This window comes from Terrapene carolina, unplaced genomic scaffold (genome assembly GCF_002925995.2).
Source record: "Terrapene carolina triunguis isolate 2854851 unplaced genomic scaffold, T_m_triunguis-2.0 Scaffold58, whole genome shotgun sequence".
NCBI lineage: Eukaryota > Metazoa > Chordata > Testudines > Emydidae > Terrapene > Terrapene triunguis.
The window spans coordinates 49,085,013-49,112,630 of NW_020664409.1; the positions used below are offsets into that span (position 1 = coordinate 49,085,013).

The 27,618-nt window shown below is 42.2% G+C and overlaps 2 protein-coding genes and 1 non-coding gene across 3 annotated transcripts; all 3 read right to left on the reverse strand.

Moving 5' to 3' along the window:
* Positions 1-615: 615 nt before the first annotated feature.
* On the reverse strand, positions 616-4,785 carry RPS20 (ribosomal protein S20). Its single transcript, XM_024198283.3, has 4 exons — positions 4,665-4,785; positions 1,982-2,081; positions 1,284-1,357; positions 616-840 (listed from the first exon to the last, which is right to left on the reverse strand). The coding sequence occupies exons 1-4, from the start codon at positions 4,665-4,667 to the stop codon at positions 658-660; spliced, it is 360 nt and encodes a 119-aa protein (XP_024054051.1). The 5' UTR covers positions 4,668-4,785; the 3' UTR covers positions 616-657.
* LOC112105477 lies at positions 1,432-1,496 on the reverse strand. The gene has a single exon (XR_002908016.1). It is a non-coding gene; the product is annotated as a small nucleolar RNA U54 (small nucleolar RNA).
* Positions 4,786-26,341: 21,556 nt separating the features above from the next.
* Positions 26,342-27,391, reverse strand: MOS (MOS proto-oncogene, serine/threonine kinase). The gene has a single exon (XM_024198289.1). It carries the CDS (start codon positions 27,389-27,391, stop codon positions 26,342-26,344), a length of 1,050 nt encoding a protein of 349 aa, XP_024054057.1.
* Between the last annotated feature and the right edge of the window lie 227 nt (positions 27,392-27,618).

Sequence of the window (27,618 nt, forward strand, 5' to 3'; positions counted from 1 at the left end):
GGTGAAATATCAAGAGAAAAAGTTACGCTTGGGAGGGGAAGAGTTTAAGTCAGCCTGTTTAAAAGCTTTTAACAGCTAATTAACTTCAATGCTGAATTCACATTTGAGATTAGAGGTGTTTGTTAGATATTCAATATGCTCACTGCTTCAAATAAAGTCTCACAATAAATATTCCCAGGACCTCTTGGTCTTCCTTAATAAGCATGATTTTTAAAAAAAGTTTATGATGTATAAAGAAAGGCTAAAGGCGCAAATTAAAGGGGATTTGAGCCTTTGCAGTTCACTGTTAAACCAGACTTTATCTGAGAAAAGTGACCGAGTACAGCCTATAAGTTGTTTCAGGCAAACAAAATTCACTATGAAAAATTACTTTCTTCCTTATTTTAATTTGAAACATTACATCACACTGCACTCCCTTCTTCAAAATACATTAAAGCAGTTCTATATCAATGGTAAAAAAGAAAGTAATGTAACGTTCACCTCTACTCAAGACTTGGCCAACCATTCCCCTCAAAATGCCTAGATTCTTGATTGTTATGCCACTTTGTTTCAGTTCTTTTTTCTTGAAAGTTTCTAGTCAAGATTCTATTTCACAAAACACAAAGCAACAGTAAACAAAATTACAAATCAATTTTTATTAAAGTAGATGACAGGTGTTTAGGCATCAGCAATAGTAACTTCCACTTCTACACCTGGTTCAATACTGATAGAAGTGATCTGCTTAACAATCTCAGAGGGACTGTGTAAATCAATGAGACGTTTGTGGATACGCATCTGGAAACGATCCCAGGTCTTAGAACCTTCACCACAAGGTGTTTTCCTAGTAGTGATTCGCAGTGTCTGTAACAGAAAGTGGAATAGTAACCAATAGATGAAGACAGACTGACAGAGGTTTTGACTAAAATCAAAACTTTCTATAGCTCTAATGTAATTAAAATATTGCTTACAGTATTTTTTACATAGTTGTCAAAAGTTAACTCTACTTATATCTTGATGCCCACCATCACCCCCTTTTCATAGCTGCCCAAGGAGTCTTAAGTCAAAAAGGGGAATGCAGGTAGGAAGCAGGTCAAAATCCTCTTCCGTATTTCTCTTCAGCATGTTTTGTATTTAACCATTTAGTCATGTTTATGCCAGCTACTAATCCATTAACTGGTTAGAGTTTAAACTGGATTTAATATATTTAATCAGATTGCACTCCTTCTCAATTTTACTATTTGTAATTTACAAATAAAATCTTGTAGAATTAATCATGGTTTTCCTGCCTCCTAAACTGTAAGTACCTTTGTAGGCATGCGAACAGGTCCCTTCACTTTTAGATTCTTTTCCTTGGCACCTCTGATCAAATCAGCACAGACTGTAAAAGAATACACAACTGTTTAGAAAAGGTTTTTTTTTTTAATTGAATTAGATATTCCACTTCACATAAAATGTTGGCTCAGAATAGCGTAAATAACAATCATAGTAATTCAGTTTACAATTTATCCTCATAGCCAACTACATATGGAATAAACTGCTTACCCCAGAATTAGCAAGGTCACTTGTAATTTTACTTTTTAGGCCTGTCCACAATGGCATTTATACAGTGTTAGATTAACTAGTTAAAGACTTAAGAATTTAAACTAACATGGTTTAAACACATTTTGCTTTGAGAGCATAGCTATTTTAGAATAGTGTTCACAACACATAGCTAAAACATTGTTCAAGGGAGTTCATAGTTAAACAGTTTGGCTAGTATGGATAAAGTAAGTGTTTAACGCAGGGTAACATAAGTTTATTCCTTAGTTTGCTTTAGGTCACTGGCAGAGTAGGTCAATGGCTGTGGTAAAGAATTTTAAACACAATTGCCAACTTCTGGGCTAATAACTTCAGTTGGCAACTTCCCTAATTGACAGGTTATGTTTTGCAATATTTGAGACTTCAAATCATAAGCAACACCCCCCCCCCAAAAAAAAAAAAAAAAAAAAAAAAATTTACTTACCCTTCTCAAGGGACTTTACATTGCGACTCGTCAAGGTAATTCTAATTCGGTGAATTGCTACTTCCTGTTCCACAGGTGCTTTGCCACTATCTTTAAATGCCTGAAACATTAACATTATGAATATTAGAAATTACAGCCAAACTGGTCAGTATTGCATGTATGCTCCTTAAAGCATTCTACCTTCACTAAAATTGAAAACGTAGTTCTAGACATAGCTAGTTTTTATAAAACTTTTATTAGAGTTCATATCAAAAGGATGTAGGTATGATTCTGAATGGGGGGGGGGGAGAAAGGAGGAAGAACAGGAAAGGGCAAGAATCCAGTTTCAGAGATGGCATTTTGTACAGTTACTCTAACAATTATCCACTTTGGAAAACAACAGAAGCGCTCCACACTGGCTTGTGTCTATATGGAACAGGCCATCTAGCCACTGACACCCCTCCAAAATAAATACTTTACTCATACAGGGCAAGTCTATACTACAAAATTAAGTTGATGCAAGTTATGTGGACATGCAGCCACTGCAGTAATTGAATCAGTGTTACACGTATACACTATGCTCCTTGTGTCAGCTATGCGTGTCCTCACCAGGAGCACTTGCACCAATTTAACTGCCAGTGTGGGGCATTGTGGGATGGTTTCTGAAAGGTAGCAGGTCTGTGTAAGCAACAGTGTCTACACTGACACATCATCAACCTAACTACATTAACTTAAGGGCTATGCCTCTCACGGAGGTGGAGTTATTAAGTGGACGTAGTGGGAAAGTCACGTCGATGGGAGCTATATTTTAGTGTAGACACAGAGCAAGCTACTTTACATTGACCTAACTCTGTAGTGTAGACCAGGCCTTAGTACAGGGGTGAGCAACCTGTAGCTCCGGAACCACATGCGGCTCTTCAGAGGTTAATATGGGGCTCCTTACATAGGTGCCAACTCCGGGGCTGGAGCTACAGGCGCCAACTTTCCAATGCGCTACAGTGTGCTCACTGCTCAACCCCTGGGTCTGCCCCAGCCCCACTCCACTCCTTCCCCCAAGGCCCCCGCCCCTTCCCGAGTCTGGCGTGCCCTTGCTCCTCCTCCTCTTGAGCCTCCTGCACACCACAAAACAGATGATCGCGGCTGGCAGGAGGCGCAGGGATGGAAGGTTAGGTGCTGATCGGCTGTGCTGCTGGGAGACACTGCGGGCAGGGGAGAGGGGAGTTGATGTGGGGCTACTGATGTATTAGTGTGGCAATGCACATTGGTAAATTCTGGCTCCTTCTCAGGCTGGTCACTCCTGCCTTAGTATGTAGTGGTGTCACTCCCAGGATATTAGAGTTGTGTGTAGCATGAGGGCTTGTCTCTCTCACCAATAGAAGTTGGTCCAATAAAAATATTACTTCACCCACCTTATCTCTTTAAGCATATAGCGATATACAAATCTGTATTACAGTGTTAACCAGTGTTTGTTTCACAGAAAAAATTGAAAAAGAAAAATGCCTGTATCATAGGCATAATCCAGCCAGGCGATAAAGAACAAAGGTGTGTGGTCAACCAATTATAGATGTGCATCTATCAGGAGGCTGAACATCAAATTCATTTGGGAAATGACAGCTACACTAGTATACTTGCTCTGACTTCTTGTGGTGGAAAAAGTGAATATTTAAGTAACAATAATTTAAAAAGAACAATCTAATGTATAACTTCTGCAATGTGCTACTTATCAGAGGGATCAGAAAGACAATCCCTGTATTAACTGATTTAGGTCACAATATACAATTATTTTATTGCAGCTATATTTTTATATAACTGGCAGGCACCCTTTCTTTTGATGGTAGTATATACTAGGATTTTTTTATAAATAAAGTACTTGTATTTATTTTGCAAATGGCACGGTATTGTAATCCCATTGATGATACAAAGTTTAACAGCTAATGAAAGAGGTTTCTAGGGGCAGTAGAGGTACACCACATAGGACCCACCAATTTAATTTTTAAGGGCTATTTCAGGCTGACTTTCTAAAGCAGGTAAAACTACAGGGGAAACACAAGATGCAGCCACAGAAAGATTTTTTCATGATTTTCCAAGAATCCAACCCCCCCCCACACACACACTTGGAACTGGTAGCAGTTTGCAGGGAGGGGCAGAGTTGGAGAAGCTCAGCGTGCAGCACAGGGAGGCCATTTCCCCAGCGCGGGGGTGTCTATTGGCTAGTGTGACCAGATGTCCAGATTTTATAGGGACAGTCCCGATTTTTGTCTTTTTCTTATATTTCCCCGCCGTCCCGATTTTTCACATTTGCTGCCTGGTCACCCTACTATTGGCCAAAGCAGGCAGGAGCGAGACACGGGAGGGTCGTGGCCCAGAAACGTCCCCGAAACCCCCAGCTGTAAAGTGCCCCGGCCGCTCCGTCGCCGCCGGCCACTGTCTCCCCCACAGTTCCCCGTTAGCGCAGGCGGTCGCTAGGGCCTTGCCAGCCCGGCTCCTCTCTCGAGATCAGCGCCAGTTAGAGGCGGAAGGCCCCAACAAACGATAGCGAGGCCGGGAGCCGCCGCCCCGCGGGGTTCGGGCCACAGGCTGGGAGCACGCGGCGAGTAGAGGCCTAACAGAGCGCGAGCAGCCGCGCGGCAGCGCTACGCGCCTTTCCCCGGCCCGCTCCCACCCCGGCCCTGCTGGCACCGCCAGTACCCCTCCCCCCGCTCACCATGGCTGCACAGAGTCCTCCTGACCGACTTGTTCCCGGGCGGGGCGGGGCGGCCCAGCGAACAGCGGTGAGTCAGGAGCGGCGCGAGGGGCAGCGGCTGCGACAGAGTCACTCGCAGCAGAGACAGGGGGGCGGGTGCGCGGCGCTTATATAGCAGCGCTCCATACGGGCATCGCGCGACCTCTGACGTCAGCAGGGCCGCGCCGCCCCTGCCTTGCGCTGGGGTCAGGCAGGCGAGGCTGCCCGCCTGAGAGACAGGCTAGCCCGCGGGGGCAGCGGGTCGGGGAGGGCGCTGCACCCTCGGGCTGGGTAGGGCCGCCGGGCTCCCTCCGCGCTGTGGTGGCCGCCTGCTGAGCGGAGCAGCAAGACTGCCGGGGCCTAATAAAGTCTGAGCCCGGGGGGCAGTTGTACTGCCTGTGTCATAGCGCAGCCCAGCGCACTTGCCCGCCCCTGAGCTCGGCGTCCTCCCTGAGCCCCTCTCCGCCCGGGGCTGCGGGGATGGAGGCGACTCGTAGTTGGCAGCCCCAGCACTGGGGTTGATAGTGGTGGCCGCAGCCAGGCTCGAGCCTTTGCAGGCAGGGCTGAGTTCGTGACAAAAATCTGTAAAGGCTGGGGATAGTGAGGGCTCAAAGAGAGAAATGCCCAGCGCCTCACCGCCTGATTTTAAAAAGAAAATAACCTAAATTAACTGAACACGTGAATGTTTGGGGTGATTTGTGATTAGAGTTAGCACTCAGGGGGTTCTTAAAGGATTGTTATTGCATCATAGCCTCAAGCAGTTGACTTTGCCTAACATAAAGCAAGGATGGAAAGATAAAAAAGATTGAACACCACCTCAGCCAGTCACAGTGACTTTGTTTGCTAGCGAAAAGTCGGTGGCAGGAGCCGCTGTCAGACTGACAGCTTTTAAATACAATTGGTCAACTTTTCCCACTTTTAAAAGGCCAAATCCTGCCCCCTTTGCCCAGCCACAGTATTTCAGTTTGGTGCTGTGGGTGGCTGCAGAGGCAGGAGGACACCGCCTCTACCTACACACACAGTACAAGAGCAGCAAGTACCCCACTCTCAGCCTTCGTACCAATCCTCACAGGGTAGATACAGCATGGTTCCTTTAGCTTTAAACGTGTAGGCCTTTGCAAGATGGCAGTCTTAAATTGTTAAGATCTGGACTTTAAAAGTAGTAATTATAGCAAAAAATAATTCATTAAAAAGTCTCCCTCATGTAAAGTAACACATTCTTTAAATGAAAGAACACTAGGCAAGTATTATTTGTTTATGTGACAGTAATGCCTAATGCCCCAGTTGTGGATCAAGGCCCTTGGACTAAGGCCTTGGCTACACTGGCAATTCACAGCGCTGCACTTGCTGCGCTCAGGGGTGTGAAAAAACACCCCCTCCCCGAGCACAGCGAGTGCAGCGCTTTAAAGCGCCAGTATAATCAGCACCTGCAGCGCTGCAAGCTATTCCCCTCGGCAGCGCTGTGAATCCGCGCGTGTAGCCAAGGCCTAAGTGCTGTTCAAACACATAGCAAAGAGGCAGACCCTGCCCCCAACAGCTTATAATCATTTTAAATTCCATTCTTGCTGAATAGAGTTGGCTGTTGTAGGAACAATAATGCCTTGCTAGACATGCTAACTTGCTTTAAAGGGTGATGAACCTGTTCCTGTTTATTTATGCAAAGTATTTATATTATAGCCACTACTATACTATCTAGGGGCAAAAAGAAATATCAGTTTGCATCAAGTTAAATCCCAGCTGGACCCTGCTCCATTTAGTCTTGGATTTATCTACTTAAAAAAATCAAGTAGAAGTCACCTTTCCCTTTTAGTATCCTTTTGCTTCTGATATTGTAAGAAGATTTCTACTAAAACAAGAGTTCTGTGGTAAGACTGGAAGTTGGTCAGGCTGAGGCTCCGCAGGCTCTTACTCATGTACAAATACTTATTAATGGGAGTACTTCAGCTTCTGAAAACCTCACTATGGACCTTGGTGGTTTTATCTTCCTTGTTAAGTGTAATCATCCCAAGTCATGAATTCTTGGATTTTTAAGGCTTGCAGAGACCACTGTGATCATCTAGTCTGACCTGCATAACACATACCATAGAACTCCATAAGAACACACTTCCTTGAATTAATTCCTGCTTCAAGATCAATAGCTGTAGTTGAACTAGAGCAGGGCTGCGCAACCTACAGCCTGCCGACTGTACACAGCCCACCAAAGCATTTCCTAAGGCCCGCAGCCTGCTTCAACACTGTATACTAACAACTGATTCAGTAGGGTTTTGTCATCACGTTTACATCATTTTAGTTTACACTGGTGTGTAAAAAAGACAATACTGTACATAGAAACTAACTATAAATCAATATAGGTGACTAAATCTTACTAAAGTTTGTAGAATCTGTTTGGCTCACACAAGGTTGTGCTTAGGTTTATGTGGCCCTCCTATGTAATGAGGTTGGGCACCACTGAACTAGAGCACATCTTCTAAAGAAACATCGAGTCTTGATTTTAAAGTTTCCAGTGATGGAGTATCAACAACAACAACATTTGCTATTTTATTCTACTGGTTAATTATACTCCCTTAAAAAATTGCACCTTATTTTGGTATGAATTTGTCTAGCTTCAACTCAGTTGGATCTTGTTATACCTTTGTATACTGGATTGCAGATCCCTCTAGTGTAAAATTTCTGTTCCCCCTGTAGATACTATCAAATCACCCCTTTGCCTTCTCTTTAATAAGCTAAATAAATTGAGCTCCTTAAATCACTATAAGTCCTGCTTTCCAATCCTTAACCATTCTCCTGGCTCTTCCGAAACCTTTCTGAGATATCAAGTCTTCTTGAATTAACACCAGAACTGAACACAACATGCCATTAGCAGTCACAACCCTGTCAAACACAGAGGTAATATAGCCTTCCTATTTGAAATTCCACTGCTTATACATCCCAGGCTTGCACTGGTCCTTTAGCCACAGTGTTGCCATGGGCGCTTATGTTCACCTGATTATCCACTATGACCCACACATCTTTTTCAGAGTGTCTGCTTGCCAGGATAGTCCCCCCCCCTGTAAATGCAACCTACATTCTTTGTTCCAAGATGCCATACTTGGTGAGGACCTACCAGCACCCAGAATGTGATTTTGACACTTTGCAAGATCCAGATTTTAACACTTTGCAAGAAACCGCTGAAGTGCACAATGAGTAGGGGAGGACAAAGAAAGGGACACAAACCATTCAGCGAGCCAGGTGTTTGAAACTCAGGTGGCATCAAGACAGTCTTGCTGGGTGAGCACTGATGAGCTTGATGATGACAGGGATTGGAACTCAGCTAAGTGTAGAGATGTATTGTTCCTTATAAGCAATTTTTAAAACCTTTTTGTGCCCAAAACCTCCCCCCCCCCCTCCATCCCACCCATCCACCCTTCTCTTTATTAAAATGGTACCCATCCCATTCATGATTTAGATAACTTGTAAAATGTTAGAAATTAAAAAAAAATATGGCAGTCCAAGTTACACAGCCTGCAGCATCAGATCACTGTCCCATGGTTGGGTAGAGGTGGCATCCGCTTCTTCTTGTTAAGCTAGCCAGGGGGCCATGCAAAGTATTTTGCTTATCTCAACGGGGTGCTCCTTGTATCCTCTTGAACAAACTCGATGAAACTTTCATGGAGATACTTTGTAGCCCTCTCCTGAATATTGTGAAGGATGACTATCACAGGGGAAGAAACAAGGCAGAGACATTCCTACACCATTCTGCGATGAATTTTGCAGACACCATTTCAACAGGCTAGCAGCATATGGGCCCAGGCGGCTTCCCGATGTCAGTGGCAGCTGGGTCCTCTGGGAGTGAGATATCAGACAAAATCACCACTGCCTATGAAAATATTCTCAATATTCACTCCATTTTCCCATTACTGACACAGAGGGGCACCCAATGTCTAAACCTTCCATGCAACAGTCCTCCACCACTCCCACTAGTCCATTCTCACCATTGCTTGAGCTGCAAATTTATGTAACAAGGGGCTCTGAAGCTAAAGTGAAAAATAGCATTTCTTATTAGAGGTCTTCTTTAGGAATAGTGTAAGGGAGTTTTTAGACATTTTACTTTGTTGTGACTGTAAATCTAAATCTAATTCTGTATCTGTTTGTTTTAATCAGCAGTCTCTGGCATGGTGGCCTTAAGAGATGCCCCTTCTACGCCTGCTGAACATTTGATCTTGATCAGGTGAAAAGAAGCGGATCAGGAAGGATATGTTCTGTGAGATCCTCCAGTCCTGTACAGCTGCTGATCGTGAGCACAGGGATTGGAGGGGCCAAATGGCCGAGAGTAGGGGGAAGAACCAGGAATGGACAGAGTGGTTACTGAAGGAATGACAAAGGGACAAAGAGGTACTTCAGTAATTTCACCAGGACATAATAGCTTTGCTCAAGCAACAAACACAGATGTTGCAGAAAATTATTGTGCCAACTACCCCAAGACTCCATACATAGCACTGCCTTTCCGACTCATGGAAAACTCCATTTGCTGCTTCCTGTACCCCCAACATCACAGGTTGCAGCATGACATGAACGCTTTCCTCTAATCACTCTGCTAAGGGAAAATAAGGACAACCATGACTTACATTACAGTGTACTACTTGTTTTTAACATTAAAAACATATTACAATGTTTCAGTCATATGCAAACGTTAATTGTTTACTTATTTTTTATAAGTTTGGGTCAGCCTCTGACAGTGCTTCTGTATTTGCACTTGAGCTTTCTTTCCTGTTTATATTCACCAAATAAAATTGTTTTTGAAATTCAACGTATACTTGTTTGTACCAAGCATAAATGCCACATTACAACATTAATAAGGGGAGTCAATAACCCTTGACCATACAATGAGCATATTCAAGCTCTGTGTGCACAAAGGCACACAAGTTCAGAAAAGTATCACACAACACTGCTATGGCTGACTGTTAAAATGTTATTTTATAGCCTCCTCAACCATATAACTCCACCATTGGCTCTTAATAGCCCTGTCTGCCTGTTCAAATTCAGCAGAGAGCCAGTCCACCTCCCCCTCATGGAAGCCTTTTCCCCTTTGCCTCAGAAATATTATGTAATACAGAACATGCAGCAATAATGATAGGAATGTTTGCCTCACTGAGATCAAATCTAGCCATTAAATATCACCACTGAGCTTTAAATCTACCAAAAGCACATTCAAACAGTCATCCTGCACCTGCTGAGCTGGTATTTAAGTATTTCCCAGGGTCTGTCGAGGTGGCCAGTGTAGATTTCAAGAGACAAAGGAGCAAGGAGTAGACGGAGTCCCCCAAAATCACTATGGGCATGTGGGAGTCAGGGAAAAATATCCCCACTAGCAGCCTTTGGAAAAATCCTATGTTCTTACAGATGCAAGCATCATGCATCTTCCTTGACCAGCCCACACTGAGCCACTAGCACTTGCGTAACATGGAAAAGTGCCCCTTTTGGTTTAGATACTCACTGGCAAGATGGGTTGGGGCCTCCAGCCTAGCTCAGGCTGCCGCTCTCCTTAGCTATGCCCTACTGTGGCTCAGGCAGCTCCAGCTCCATGGAGGACCGGCCCCTGGGCTCCTCACTCCCTCATTGGCCTGCCTACCCAGCCAATCAGGCTGACCTGAGCCTTGGCATCTCTCCATTGGCCCTGGGGACTGCAAGTATCAGGATCCTGATTCCAATTCGTCCTTCCCTTTTCTTTTGGTATTGGATGAGGGCCAAACAAACCCACGAAGTTTTAGTAAGTGACCTTAGGAGACAGCCTGCTGCCTTTTTCACCATCTGGAGTTTTTGTGACCTTGATCGCAAGCTTTGGGTAAAGAGTTATAGTCCCATGTTGAGGTGACCAATCACAGTAGTTTGGTCTTTAATACTCAGCAATATAATTCCCTGGCACATCAGATGTGGAAGAAGGTATTTCTTGATATTTGAAGTGCCTACCTATCAAGAAGTAGCCCAAGGCATCACACTATCTTAATGACTAGAGGGCTAATGCTCTCAAGAGAGAGCCTCAATAGAGCATCTCATCTAGCTTCTCTCAATTGTTTTCCTCATCTTATCAACATAACTTCCCTATTTCCTGCACTTACTTGAACCAGTTGTTTTTCAGGTCCTGAGCATTTTTTCAGGCACTGGGACCTGTGTGAAAGTGTTGTCTGTGGCTGATGAGAGGGAGATTTAAGATAAGGTGTCACGAGCACATTGGTGCTACTGGAACATTAGAGCAGCATATTGGTGGCATCTCACACTTACCTAACATGTAGATGTTAATAAAAAGAAAGGGGAAAGGTTTGTACTCTGTGAGATTCAACATATCATACCCTTGAGGAAGAACAGTAGGTACTTTTCCCAACTCTTTGGAAGCTGGTTGAGAGGAGAGATTGAAGCCAGGTCAATGATGCTCCACCTTTTGTGACCTATATTACTCACACTATGGCTTGACAGAAGCAAGCAGGAATAGTAAAAGGTCAGGTAAAGCTTAGGACTCAGAAGAAAATGAGATGTGTTGGTGTTCAAGCTCCGATTAGAAACAGGAACTAAATTGAAGAAATCGTTACCCGGAACAGCTGTCTGGATCAATGTAGCATGAAAATGATCCAAGAGGCATCAAATATTAAGAAGTTTGAGTTTCAAAGGGCTTACCCACTTCTCTCTGAAAAGTTAATATAGCAAAGAAGCAGCTGTAGTCTACCATTTAAATTAAGAGATTGTGGTTAGAAGAAAAAGCAACTGTAGAGTCTGTACTGTGGTCTCACACAGCAGTGCGGTTAAGAGCTTCTGGATCCGTATAGCACAGTTCCTAAGCTTTCCTTTGACTTACACTGAATCTTACCACAGTCGTTCAGAAAATGCATACTTAATAAAAGCATATTTTCTACATTCTCATGCACACAATATACAGACAATTCTGTTTCTACAACATGAGAGAACATGGATTATTTAGCATCTCATGACATGCATCAATGTATTTCCCCCCTTTTATTTTACCATTTAAACTACCATTTTAGTTGTCCTGCAAACAAGAACTAAAAGAAACACTTATGCCTTCCAATTCCACATGCCTGCCCCCACCTATATAGAATTAAACTGATGACAACAGGAGTTCCATCCACAAAACAGGATGAAATGTTGGGTTTGCATGTTTATCACTGAAAGAGAAGTTATCGTTATCTTAAGGGCTTAGAAGACTGGTCAACTTGTTCAACTATTTAATCAAATAGAGCTAAATCCTGAAGTATGTGTAGAAGGTCGTTTGGGGCATGATAAGCACTTACTGCCATATAAAAAAAAATGTGTCGCTCACTTTTGCTCTTTTTTATTTTTTGCAAGCCTAATATTTGTCTTGATGAGCTAACACTTGGAGTCATGTGACTACGTAATTTTTTAAAAGCTTTAATTTTAAAAAAATTTCTAACCCCCCTGGCTGCAGAGAAAAGCTTTGGAACCGGACAACTCAAAAGCTAGTAAGAAAATAAGAACTGAAAAGTATTAGTCTCATGTCTTTGAATGCTTGCATATGGCAATGCTACATTAACTGTGAACCAGGACAGTCAATTTCCACATGCAAGGTGAGGAAACTGCAGAGGTTATAAAACTTACTCCCCAATCTATAGCAGCCTGATGGATATCCTAGGATCAATTCCTGCAAAGACTTGCAAACACTTAACTTTACATACAAGCAGTCCCAATGAAACAGAGCCTATTCACAGTGCATAAAGTTAAGCACGTGTATGTCTTTGCACAATTGAGGCCTTGCTCTGGCTACTTTTCCATCTGGATCTTCAGGCAGTACTGCAGCTGCTATGCTGCTGTAGTGCAGTGTAGTTGAGGCTCAGTTCTTTAATGTTCTCTTGAGAGAAATTGCTGTGAGGGTTTGTCCTCCATTTATAGGGTGGGGCATATATTGATCTTTGTGTTGATGCAACCCCTGTTCTCACTGCCATTCCCATTTTGAAACAGCTCAGAGATCGCTTTATACACTGTGTGAACCATTCAGTTTCACTGTCAAGGGAAGGGGGGGGGGGTCTCCCATACACTCTTCCCCCCCCCCCCCACCTCTCCTCCTCCTCCTGGAATTTAGGATGCACTGCCTCCCAGCTGTGGTCCCTCAACACCCTGCTGTCAGTCACTGGCTGTCAGGGGTGATGGAAGAGTTTTTATAGTGGGGTTGCTGAGAGCCATTGAACCAAACTATAAACCCTGTATACAATGGAAACCACTTCAAGCCAGAGGGTGCAGCAGCACCCTTAGTTCCAGCATCTATCTAGCTGGGTTTGGAGGAAGCTGAACCTTACTTAAGCCTCCTTATATTTCTGAAGTTTTAGAAGATTTTGCTGTGCAGAAAACAAAACTTAACTGTTAAAAGAAAAATAAAACAAATGAAACTATGACAGGCAACCATCTCCAGGCACCTCATTGTTACTCTGTGGCTCTGCAGCTGCAGTGCTCTCGGGTCCCTGTTGGTTCTTATAAGAATTTACTGTCAGGCCAGAACACTAAAAAAATCCCCCTCCCCCCTTGCCCCAATCCACTCTCTTTGTGGGGTCCATTTATTAAGTCTCTTATGGTATTTCAAGTTAGCCCTTAGTGCTCAAGTCCAGCCTTTATTCCCCTTGAATCAGGGTTCCCACTGTCCTTTGTCTGGGCCTGGGTGATTCTTTGGGTAGGTTTCCCCTACTTGAATCAGTAGAGCGGGACAGGTTATGGACTTTTTTGTTCCCTGGCACTTCCATGGAAAAAAAAGTTTTGTTTTGGATCAAACCAAAAATAAAATTTTTAGAAAATCAAAAAAAGGGAACAATTTTTTTAAAATGAGGTCACATAACTTAGACCAGTGGTTAGGGCATCTACGGGGGAGGCCTAGGTTCAATTTCTTTGTCAGGATTACTGGCTTAGTGGATAGGGGAGAAGCAGAAGATCTGATATCTTGATTTTAGTGAGGGTTTTGACACAATCCAACATGACATTCTCATAAGCAAACAAGGGAAATGCGGTCTAGATGAATTTACTATACAGTGAGTGCACAAGTGGTTGGAAGACCACGGTCAGAGTAATCATCAATGGTTTGTTGTCAAACTGGGAGAGCATATTTAATGGGGTCCTGCAGGGGTCAGTATTGGGTCTGGTATCATTCAGTAGCTTCATTAATGACTTGGATAATGGAGTAGAGGGTATGCTTATAAAATTTGCAAATGACCCCAAGATGGGAGGGTTTGCAAGCACTTTGGAGGACAGGACTAGAATTCAAAAGGACCTTAAATTGGAGAAATAGTCTGAAATCAACAAGATGAAATTCAATAAAACAAGTCCAAAGAACTTCACTTAGGAAGAGAAAAAAATCAAATGCTTAACTACAGCATAGGGAATAACAGGAGAGGTGGTAGTATTGCTGAAAAGGATCTGGGGGTTATAGTGGATCATAAATTGAATACGAGTCAACAATATGATAAAAAAAAAAAAAAAAAAAAAAAAGGGCTAATATTCCCTGGTGTATTAACAGAAGTGTCTTACATATAATACAAGAGGTAATTGTCCTTCTCTACTCAGCACTGGAGAGGCCTCAGCTGGAATACTGCAGCCATTTGTGGGCACCCCCCTTTAGAAAAGATGTGGAAAAACTGGAGTCCAGAGGAGACTAACAAAAATGATAAAAGGTTTAGAAACTTGACCTATGAGGAAAGGTTAAAAAAAGCTGGGCATATTTAGTCTTGAGAAAAGATAACTGAGGGGGGAACCTGGTAACAGTCTTCAACTATATTAAGGGACCTTATAAAGAAGAATTTGATCAACTGTTCTCCTTGTCCACTGTAGGTAGGACAAGTAGTAATGGGCTTAATCTGCAGTAAGGGAGATTTAGGTTAGATATGAGAAAAAACTTCCTAAGGATAGAGAAGCACTGGAATAGGTTTCCACAGGAGGTTGTGGAATCCCCATCATTGGAGGTTTTTAAGAACAGGTTGGAGAAACGCTTGTCAGAGCCATCTAGGTTTATCCCATCCCACCTCAGCACAGGCAGCTGGACTTGACTTCTTGATGTCCCTTCTATCCCTATGTTTGTATGATTCTACGAATTCCCCCCTCTACCTGATGTGGAAGAAAGATTTGAACTTGGGTGTCCCAAAACTAGGAGTGGCCTAGCCACTGAGCTAATCTGATGGGGGTCTTTTTCAATCTCCCCCGTGCACTTGTTTCACTTTGTGTACGGAGTCATGGCTCTAAGGATTAGAACTAGGGTCTCCCACATCGACAGGGCCAGACATTCTTACTCTTTCCATGGTCCACATGACTAGTCCTTGACATTCTAAATGACTATAAATTGCAGTGAAGAGGCATGTGAGCCAGAAAAAGAAAGACAGACACCCTAGCTATCCAGGTTCACAGTGCATTATCTGGGTTCATGAAGGTACAACATTTTCACTCCACCTGCCATGGCCACGTCAGGATTTGAGCCTATGACCTCCTGCATTAGGAGCAAGAAGCCATACCCTTATGCCACCAGCAGCAAAACTTTAGGTAAGCTTATTTTTTGAGTAAATATAAGTTTGCTGCTGGTCTCATAGAATCATAGAATATCAGGGTTGGAAGGGACCTCAGGAGGTCATCTAGTCCAAACCCCTGCTCAAAGCAGAACCAATTCCCAACTAAATCATCCCAGCCAGGGCTTTATCAAGCCTGACCTTAAAAACCTCTAAGGAAGGAGATTCCACCACCTCCCTAGGTAACCCATTCCAGTGCTTCACCACGCTCCTAGTGAAAACATTTTTCCTAATATCCAACCTAAACCTCCCACACTGCAACTTGAGACCATTATTCCTTGTTCTGTCATCAGGTACCACTGAGAACAGTCTAGATCCATCCTCTTTGGAACCCCCTTTCAGGTAGTTGAAAGCAGCTATCAAATCCCCCCTCATTCTTCTCTTCTGCAGACTAAACAATCCCAGTTCCCTCAGCCTCTCCTCATAAGTCATGTGCTCCACCCCCCTAATCATTTTTGTTGCCCTCTGCTGGACTCTTTCCAATTTTTCCACATCCTTCTTGTAGTGTGGGGCCCAAAACTGGACACAGTACTCCAGATGAGGCCTCACCAATGTCGAATAGAGGGGAACGATCACGTCCCTCGATCTGCTGGCAATGCCCTACTTATAAGGCCAGAAGGCAATTAGCCTTCTTGGCAACAAGGGCATACTGTTGACTCATATCCAGCTTCTCGTCCACTGTAACCCCTAGGTCCTTTTCTGCAGAACTGCTTCCTAGCCATTTGGTCCCTAGTCTGTAGCAGTGCATAGGATTCTTCCATCCTAAGTGCAGGACTCTGCACTTGTCCTTGTTGAACCTCATCAGGTTTCTTTTGGCCCAATCCTCTAATTTGTCTAGGTCCCTCTGTATCCTGTCCCTACCCTCCAGCGTATCTACCACTCCTCCCAGTTTAGTGTCATCTGCAAACTTTCTGAGAGTGCAGTCCACGCCATCCTCCAGATCATTAAGACAAGTAAAATGCTTAAGAGTTCTATGGAATGCCCATTCTTAAAGTTACCCAAGTTTCTATTTAACAGGGTACAAGATAGAATAACCAGGACAGTTTGCAGTTCTCCAGTAATTTCTTTTTGCCATATACCTATTTGCTCAGTACATGTAAGTTAGCAGTATCTTAAAAATAAGGCTTTAGTATATGAGAGATGAATAATAGATTAGCATGCCACCAGCAATACCTGGATACTGCATTTTTCAGTCTGGATGTTTGTCTCATCACCATGTTGCTGAGACAATTATCAGAGGATTTTGTATCACGTTTCTTATTTTCATAATATTATAACCCTAATAAACATGCCACAAAAATATTTTTTCTGATCAGGCAATTTTAGGGATACCGATACTCAATATTTATGTATTTTATGGTATTCCTAGAGCTTTCAAACAGGACTTTTTTTTCTGGAGTCTTCAGTTCTGACTCATTTAAAAATGAGTCTCCCCTCTTCCCAGACAAACTCAAAAGAAAAAAAAAATACAAGTCTAGTCTTACAAAAATCCCACTACTCCTTATTTTAGTCTGTCCACTTTTTCCTAGTAAACCCACATGTTTTCTTTTATAAAAAAAAATAAAAAAAGGAAGGTAAGGATTACTCATGTTCCACAATAACCTTTCACTAGTTGTGACTGTTCTAAGGCTCTCCTCAGAGACCACCCAGAGTGTACTTCATTTCTTCATTGACCTCCTTTCTGAAAACTTCCAGCAGGCATATTTCCTGTTCAAAAGAGGAGTCCCTTGTGTGCTCACATGAAGAACTGCTTTAAATATATTCCTGTTAAAAGATTCCAACTATGAGAAGAATTCTCTAGTTTTGTTCTTAAAGGCAAATATGCATACTAGACCATGTAAGGATACAAAGCTTGAGTCACCTTTTCAGATGGAAGTAGAACTTTGAGTTACTATAAATAAATAAATAAATAAAAGGACTTTAAGAGTTACAGTTTCACCAACTGTCACTGGTCAGGGCAACTGCACCCCCCCCCCATGTCCCTCAGGCTTCCAGACCCTCAGCTGTCACCTCTCTGGGGTGGAGACCCCCCACCCCATCTCTCCCTCTCCTGATCAGGGATTTTCTGGGCTGCACAGTACCCTGCCTACACTGTTACTCCCATCAAGCCAGACTGCCTAAACAGGCCAGCATCTGCATTTTACTGTCCTCCCAGAGTCTATAAATGGCATAATTGCCCAGTTATAAGCTGCCACACAATTCTTTCTAAGCAAGCACATCTATTCTAAAGGTGAATGCTTTAGAGAGAAAACATTTAAAGCAATAAAAACCTACACACATACTAATAAGCTTACTAGAGATCACCCTCCCCCACCCAGAGGTCCAGAAGGGGCTCTGGTAGGCGTCAGTTCTTCAACCCCCACCAAGGGATTTTCTGCAATTACGAATTCATAACAGCTTTATCTCAGAACAAACACGCCCCTGAATAGGTTAGTTTTTCCTTTATATGGCTTGGGGCTTTGATTTTCAGATTCTGGGAACGAGTAATCAGCAGACAATCATCCCCTCCTCAGGGCATAGCTGCAAAAGTCTGGGTTTTTTTGCATAACTGGAAGTGGGAATCTGCATTCACCTCTACTAGAGATGCCACTAGTCAAGCATCTCTTGACCCTGTTTATCCCCAAAGTCCATTCTTGTCTGGCCCATTGATCAATACAGTCCTCCGAAGTTCATAACACTTCCCAGGGCTCACACTAATACGCAACCTTTGCATTTAATACAATGGACTCCAAAGATACTTAATTCAATAAGGTTTTTCCAAGGATATTGCAGGAAATTGCCATATCTGTCACACTAATGTCTTCTATTAATTGGATGGGCTACTTCTAGCAGTATCTGAAATTCAGGTATGGGACACCACACTCTTGCTATCCACATAAGTATAGCTTACTAATTAATTATTTCTGGCTGTTCTGATTATCCATTCATATTTTGTTTCTACTACATGCATCATTATATTGCTTGTAGGTCTCACTATTAATAAGGTGCATGCTTTACATTAATTGGAAATTTGTAATAGACCACATGAAAGAGTTAAAGTGTGAGATTTGCAGAAGTGCTCAGTTTTGACCTAACTTCTCCCAGTGCCGATTATGGTAAAAAACTTAGATCCCATATGTAGGCCCTGATCCTGCCAAGACTCACAAGAGTCTAATTTTACTACTATGAGTAGTCTAGTTGAAGTCAGTGGTGGTAAATTTAAGGATGTTTGCACATCTTGGCAGGACCAGGACTTCATGCATACTGCCTCACCAGCACACAAGATCAAGGAAAGAATTTATTGTTCTTAAGCAACAGTAGATTCTTTACAAGATAAAGTTTCTAGTTATGGTATTTATATCCAGGGGAACCCCCTAAAAATTGTATATTGCTTTAACATGACATGAAAAAGCAGAAGCTTAGTCCATTAATTCCAGCTGATCTTGGTTATAACACCAATGCAGATGCCAATTTTCACACTTCCATGTAAATACACCACTTGGTACATTTTCCCCAAAACAAAGTTGATTCACAACAACTGTTAGCTCCAATTGTACCCGCTGCACTTCTGCTTCACAGAAGGAACACAGGCAGGTGCATCCCCTACAGTAATGAGCTGCACAGTATCAAAGTGAAAACCACATGTGGTGCAGTTAGGGTCTGTAACACATGCAACTGTAACTTAATGATTGGATACCCCCAAAGGAACTATAGCACATGATGATTTTTCCTTTGTCACCATGTACTAACAAAGCCAGTTTGTTGGTTTTATCTTAGACTGCAAGCTTTTTGGGGCATGAAAGGTATTATCTATAGAAGGCATCATGTAAATTATAGCACTTTACCAATAAAACGTTTTAAACTATTTTAAAAGATTGTGTTTCTCTTAAGAGGAAGAGAGAAATTTAGGTTTAAAGTGTTTGTCTAAGCTTCAGATGACAAGATCCATTAGCACAGAAGAGCATTCACAGCAGTGACTGGGGAATGGAAGAGAAAAATATGCAGTATTAGATCTCTTAGGGATTCATAATGGAATACAGAGCCTTCCACCATTCTGCCCAGATTAGTAGTGACTAAAGGCTATTACTATCTGATGGCAGTTAGATGACCTGCCTGAAGCAAGTCTGTGATCTCAGTCCAATCCCCAGTAGAAAGGAGTCCAAGGAACCCGGCTGGTTGAAAGGTTTGCATAAGGACCCGACTCTGTCCAATGGAAATGTACCTACCCTACCCACATAACAGAAATTCCAATTTGAAAATTGAGTTTAAGAACCATTCTGAAAATATACTTCCAGTAGGAGAGTGTTGCTGGCTTGTGCCACCTTATGTGGCCTGGACAATTTTTTTTTTTTTTAAATGCTGCTTGTAATTGCAGCAGTTAAACATTTTACTTTTTCAAAGTTCAGTACAAGCATTACATATTCAAACCTAAAGAATATGTTTTACAACAAAAGTTTTGGCCTGTCTAAAAGTTTTAATCCTTGTTAATAGGACTGGTTTTATTTAGTAAATTAAGAAAACCCTTTAATTTCTCACTTCATTCACAGAAATACCTCACCAGAAACACACCTGGTTATGTCATTTCAGGGACTGGTTCTTGGATGTACACTATTTAACATTGTTATCAGTGACCTGGAAGACAATAAAATTCATCACTGAAAGTTTGTAGAGGACACAAACATTAAGGAAGTGGTAAATAATGAAGAAGAGAGGCCATTGATATAGACCGATCCAGATCACTTGGTACATTGGACGCACTCAATATACATTTCAATAGGGTTAAATGTAAATATATACATCTAGGAACAAAGACTGTAGGCCATACTCACAGGATGGGAAACTTTATCCTTGGAAGAAGTGACTTTGAAAAGGATTTGGGGGTTGTGGTGGATAAAAATATAATATATATATATATTTTTTAAAGATATGCTTTAGGAGTAATTTTGGGAAAGTTCTATGGCCTGTGTTATACAGCAGATCAGACTAGATCTGGCCTTGGAATCTATTAGTTTTATTACCTTATATTGGTTACATACTTCAGTGATATGCCTGCAGACAGCTGTCAGCTGAATCTCTCTGCAGTGACACATTCAACACCACAAACTATTTTTTTTTTTAAACCATTCATTTTCACTGTGGTTTAAACTGAACCACTGGAGAAAACATGCAAGGACAAGAAATTAAACTATATTTTATTACATGTTTTGCTACCAAAACCAGCTACTGTAAGAAAGCAGTTCCCACTTTATCCCCTCCATTTTTAAACTCATCTTTTCAATTGAAGTTTTCCATGTTTGTCTCTGAAGGTGTTTGTTGCATAAGTTTTTGAATTAAGCAGGAGGGAAAAAACAACTCTAAAGTAAATACGTAAGATTATGTAATATTTCTCACATCCCTTAGTCCCCTACTCAGGAAAATAGCTTCTTAATAAACAGCTGAACATTTAAATTTCCAACTTATGTACTTCATTCTTCATGGCCCTAGCACTTGTGCAATAGAACAGTCTGTTAAATTATGAAATATGCTGTTAGCACCACATGTACTGCACCAGTGGCTCTCAACCTTTCCAGACTATTGTACCCCTTTCAAGAGTCTGATTTGTCTTGCGTACCCCCAAGTTTCACCTCACTTAAAAACTACTTGCTTATAAAAAAATCAGACAAAAATACAAAAGTGTCACAGCACACTATTACTGAAAAATTGCTTACTCTCTCATTTTGACCATATAATTATAAAATAAATCAACTGGAATATAAATATTGTACTTACATTTCAGTGTACAGTATACAGAGCAGTATAAACAAGTCATTGTCTGTATGAAATTTTAGTTTGTACACCTCTACCCCAATATAACGCTGTCCTCGGGAGCCAAAAAACCTTACCACGTTATAGGTGAAACCGCATTATATCGAACTTGCTTTGATCCACTGGCACAGCCCCCCCCCCGGAGCACTGCTTTGCCATGGTATATCCGAATTCGTGTTATATCGGGTCGCGTTATATCGGGGTAGAGGTGTACTGACTTCGCTAGTGCTTTTTACGTAGCCTGTTGTAAAATTAGGCAAATATCTAGATGAGTTGATGTACCCCCGGAAGACCTCTACGTACCCCGAGGGGTACAGGTACCCCTGGTTGAGAACCACTGCACAAACAAGTGCAGCCATTTAACTCCTTAGCAGAACATTTGGTCCATTTTGCTCCTTGTCAGGCTGGGCTGCTTAATAACTCAGGAATGTATTCTGGGAAATTTAGGATCTGAAGTTGCTTTCCCGATCAAATACTCCATGTCTTAGATGGAGCACTGGGTTGGGAGCCAGTAGACTTTTTATTCCCACTTCTTGCCTGAACTGACAAACTAACCAACCCCTATTTCACCATGAGGTGGGATAACAGAAGCACAGAGGTGTTGAGATGTGTCCAAGATTACATAGGATATTTGTGGCAGAAATGGCTGAAATAATTTGCCTTTTAACATTTTATAAATAAAGTAGTCATTGTTCCCCCACCCTAGTCCCATTATACTTCTAGATATAATGGAAGAGTTAAAATTAGAAACCAGAACCATGATCCTGCATACATTTTTGTACAAGCTTAACTTTAAGCATGCAAGTAGTCCAATTGAACTCTCAAATGATATGGAACTCTACAGAATAAAAACATGATGCCTATCCCAAAGAGTTGATGCCTAAACTTTGTTTGTAAACATAAAAGAGTAGCAATAGCTACAGAAGAACAAGTGAAAGTAATACAAAGTGACAAAATTCACTGTATTCAGTATTGTTGTAGCCCTGTTGGCCCCAGGATATTAGAGAGACAAGGTGGGTGAGGTAATATCTTTTATTGGACCAATTTCTGTTGGTAAGAGAGACAAGCTATTACTATGTGATGGCAGTTAGGTGACTTACCAAAAGCAAGTCAGTGATCTCAGTCCAATCCCCAGTAGAAAGGAGAGCGTCTCTCACCAATAGAAGTTGGTCCAATAAAAAAATGTTACCTTACCCACCTTGTCGCTCAAATTCACTCTAGACACACTATTTCCAATTTGATCTCTTCTTCCATCCATTCTCATTCCCCTTACATGTTTTGTCACTGCAGTTCAAGATAACCCTTGGAGTAGCCATCTTTTCCTTCTGGTCACTTGGCTGACCAAGTTAACTGCTGAAATCTGGAATATTTCCAAGCTCTAACGGGCTGATTCAAAAAGGAAAATTAGAGTTGTTTTTTAGACTGAGAAGAGTTTTCATTTTGATCCAAAACACTTCCAGAGCACTCCTGACTGGTTTGGTCACATACACTTGGATCTCATCTTCCACGTACAATGGTTGTTGAGGCTTCAACTTGACAGCACCAGGACTAAATAAAATCTGTTTCTTAATTACATCAGGACTTTCTTTCTAAAAAGTTTCAATGGAAAATTTTCTATTAATCCAGTGTTCTGCTTAGTCTTTCTATGCTAGAGCAACTCTGCTTTGCAGATCTTTACACTAAATTGTTAGTTACTTGATCAGAAAATTTCTACAAAACACACTCATATTGACCATTTTCTCCATATATGGAGATATTCATCAACATTAGGGATATATTACAGCTAAAGATACGCGAGTTTGTCCAATTACAGGACAAAATTGGAAACCAGTTCTATAGAGAGTCTATGAAGTGGTATTAAGATTTTGGCCCCAGTGGAATCCAGGGTTACCAAACAAGTGTATAACATCTGTTGTAATTAAGACATCTGACTAAATTTAATTGCCGTTAGCATGCCAGAATTAAGTGAAAGGCTATTGTTATATCCCCAATTTATGGTTAATTATGTATTGATAATTTGGGGGCATGGCTTGGGAAATAGATTATCAGAACAAAAGTGTTTTAAAGGATCTGCTATCCACTTGTATGGATATAGCAAGATGTGGACAAAGGAGATAGAGCCCCACAGAGACAAAGGGTATTTGGTAAAGTAGGGTGGGAGTGGACAGTTTCCAAAAATGAAAAGAATCTAACACAACTTTTAGCTGTTTATGTTCAAACAACAGAAGTCTCAAACACAGCCCACTGAAACATGTATCCTGCCAGAGGATATCAGAGACAAAGTTGCAGTTGCATCACTTTGTGGTCATGTTACAACTGTACAGTTGTTCACACCAACATAGAGATGGCAATAGAGGGAAATCCCCTTGAATGATGACAAGTCAAACTGCTATAAACCACCACTGAAGTTTCTACAAAAGCTAGTAAAGCCCTTTTAAGTGACCACTGGCAGCCCCCTCAGGAAATGAGAAGTTGGATTGAGTCACCATATGGCCTCACCACTCTAGCAAATTGAGAATACCACCATTCTCCCTGTTGACCAAGCCCATAATTCCAGGGTCATCTCAGACTCCTTTCCCCAAGCATCTATACTGTGTCTGAATCTTGTCACTTCATTCATAAGATTTCTAATTTCTGTTCAGGCAGCCACAGCGTTTGTCCAGCCCCCTCATCATCTTGCCACACTGACTTGGAATAAGATTTTTTTGAGAAAAAAGCTGCTTACAGTTGGAAAGGTTTTTGTTTTTCAACTTGATACCTATACACCCTGGACACTTCAGTCTGTTTAGACAAGTCTTTTTAAAAAACTAGTAAACATTTGTACAGTGCCTACTGCAAGGGATCCCCACTCCTGATACAAACTATCAGAAACTACTGAAATACAAGTTGAGATCCATTAGTCTTATGGTGTTCTTCTGCATTCAGAACACTAGGTAACAGAGTCCTGTGGCACCTTTAAGACTAACAGATGTATTGGAGCAACAGGACTCTCTGTTGCTTTTTACAGATCCAGACTAACACAGCTACCCCTCTAATACAGAACACTAGGTGTCATTGTCTTAAAATTTGATGTCTGCAGACCATTAGTCCCATATGTGGATAGTTTGGTGGGGATTATATTCTAAATTAGGTTTTACATTAAATGCACTCTGGTCAGCACGTTTCCAAGACAGCCAATTGACTCAATATGGTAAACCCATGTTAAAATTCATAAGACAATCCCAATTTATAAGACATAAGTTGTACAGTATTATAGGGCAAGCCACAGTGATCATGCTACATTGTAAATTGCCACACACAACCTCCATAAAGCGTGTTTTGAAGGAAACAAGAAGCATGAAGAAAAACCAATCTAATATTTACCTTTAGGATTTTCTAGACTTCAGTATGCTTTTCAAATAATAATCATCCTTAATAAAAAAAATCATTTAAAAGATTTAGGAGTACCTTTTAAATATGTTCATTCTGTGATCAACAAACTATGGACGTTTTCATATTGAAGACTAGAATTTCCACCTCAAAATTCACAATTACCCCTTTCCAAGACTTCATGAGACAAGAACAGATCAGTCATTTTCTGACTTGTGATCAGGGCCGGCTCCAGGGTTTTGGCCGCCCCAAGCAGCCAAACAAACAAAAAAAAGCTGTGATCGCGATCTGCGGCGACAATTCAGCGGGAGGTCCTTCGCTCCGAGCAGGAGTGAGGGACCGTCCGCCGAATTGCCGCCGAACAACTGGACGTGCCGCCCCTCTCCGAAGTGGCCGCCCCAAGCACCTGCTTGGTAAGCTGGTGCCTGGAGCCGGCCCTGCTTGTGATACATTAATCCTTTAAGGAATGGAGAAAAAACAAAATTGGACTGAACCACCACTTTTCCCCTTCCATCTTCCAAAAATGAGACAAAGGGAAGAGCTGAAAAAGCACAAACTATAGCAGTCTAGTCTTCATAGTTCTAAATAAGAGTTACATTCTGGACAATTAGTGCTGTAATCATCAGTTACAGTGACACCAATCAAGGCTCCATTATGCTAGGCACTCCACAGACATAGTTAAAGACAGTCTCTGCCCCAGAGAGCTTACAGCATAGGTTATGAAAAGACAACAGATGGATAAGATGAAGGGGAGATAACAGTAAAGCAAGCAAACAAGTGTGATGATCTAGTGGTAGTAGTTTCTCAATTAGAATATCACTAAAAATGTTAATGTTGTTAGGGCATCTTTTCCCCAGCTGTTCTAAACATCTTCCTTAGTGACAAAACAACCTCAAGTATTTAAAAGTTGAGAGTCAGGCCCCGCAAGTCATGAGTTTGGCTTTTAAAATGTTGGGTTCTTTTTATTTCCTTTCAGTTTTTTGAGCCTTTAGGGTTTACCTTTTCCAAGCTCTCTCTGCAGCATGATGACTAGAAACGAACTATTTTTTAATATGTGAAAGCTGTGATTCTCTGATGACTCCAGGGGCTGGTGCTTTAAGTAAACCATCAAATACAGATAGATTCACCATAACAGTTGGCAACACTGCATTTTTTTCTTAACTCAATACACCTGCTAATACAGCATTTGTAGAACCCATTTCTTATCTTGAAAACCTTAGATTGATGAAAAAGCCACCTTATTTCATTGGGAGATTGCTAAACGGGCACACAAGCTACACAATATCTTTAGTCCTAACCCGTTTCACATAAAATGAAACTACATTTGAGGAAGTGGTGGAAGAAAGATTTCAATTATACTCAATGTTTCGTTGTTCTCTGTACATCTGTTTATAGGATGTATGATCAATATCTGTTTGAGGAAATTGGGACTAAAAGGAAGGCCATTAATATGCAAATACAGGAAGTTTCTTTGAGGCAATTTAAAATGCTACCCCAATCTCACATTTTGGAAATAGTTAGATTATTACATGACTCGCATCACTCTAGTTTGAGGCATTAAAAAAATGCCCCTTTAAAAAAAAAAAAAAAAGACGACAAGGAGGACTTAACACACCCTTATACTTCACCCCTCAAAAAACAGTTTGAAACAGACTAGAAGCCCAGATTCATTCTCTAGTTTCTCCTGAGCAAGGCAGGACAGAGCCCAGTCCCAGGACAGCAGACTTATTTCGGATAGTCTTACCTCCATTCTTTTCTTCAACACTGACCAAGCTGGGTTTAATCACTTTATTTATAGAAATCTCACAACAGATAGGTTTTTTTTTTTTTAAAACCCTTTGGAAGAAACAAGGGTCAGATCCAGAACACACTAATGCAGCCACACACAAAGAAAGAAGAAGGAGAAGGAGAAAAGTCAGCAATAAAAGGGAAAAAAAGAAAGACACTGCAGAACCTGCTGCATTGCTACAGTCTATCCTGCAGGGAGTGGAGGCTTTGAAGAAGCAGTTGTGCGCTGGGACGCTCCTCTGCATCAGATCTCCAGCAGCTGCAAATGACAGTCTCAAGTCTTTGGCCCGAGGCTGACTCGGAGAAGACTGCAGCAGCCAGAGACGGACGTAAGTTATAGGCCACCACGGCATAGAGCACATATTGGCGCTCACCCAAATAAGGCTGCTGTCGGGTAACCATTTGCCATAAGGTGATAGCAAAAGAGTAGATGTCTGCTTTGGGGGTGACCTGCTCCCCTTTCAGGAGCTCAGGGGCACGGTGGGTATATGTGCCCCCCTGCTGGTAAAGCTGGGGACCTGGAGACACACTATCCTCCAGCTTTTGGGAGCACCCGAAGTCTCCAATCTTACACACACCGTGCTCGGTGATGAACACATTAGCAGGCTTCAGGTCCAGGTGCACAATGCACTGTGAGTGGAGGAAGGCTAAGCCAGTCACAATGTCAGAGCAATAACCCAGGGACTCCACTATGCTTAGGGGTTCTCTGCCACATCCACCCCCATCATCCTCTCCCGTTCCCTGCAGGCAGCCAGTGCCATAGATGACATGGTGCAGGGTAGTGCGGCCCGCATATTCCATTATTATGGTGCCCAGGCTGTCTTGGCTGGCAGGGGCACATGTGCTGGCAGCTACAACACGTACCACATTGTCATGGTGTAGGCGGGCCACATTCAGCTCAGCCCAGAAACTTTGCCGTGATGCCAGCCGGTTCTTGCTGCACTTCTTCACCTGTTTCACAGCCACTGTCTCCCCATGGTAGGTGGCCTTGTAGACAGACCCAAAGCCCCCAGAGCCCAGGGGCTGTAGTAGGCACAATTGATCCCAGTCTATAGAGCACCAGGCCAGGCGTGGAGGCAGCCGACGAGCCCTCGGTGAAGGAGTTCCCCCCAAGAAGAGTTTTCCACCTTTTCCAGGGAGTACTAAGGGGCTACTGCAGGGCCGCAGGTCCACAGAGGGGGAAAACTCCAGGGGCAAGAGACGATTAAGAGGAATAGGGGATGGCATAGTGAGTTGGGAATAAGAACAGGGGCTGCGTTAACAATAACAAACAAAGAAAGGATGAGAGCCTCCTAAAAAAAAAAAGAGGAGCTAAGCAATTTTTTGCTCCAGAGCCTCTTTTATGCTCTCTCTGTCTCTCCAAATGAGCTGCATCTGTCACCAGGTAGCTGAACCCCAATCAGTTTCAGCTGCAAACATTTTTCTCCAACACTGAAAACAAATTGCACTCAGGA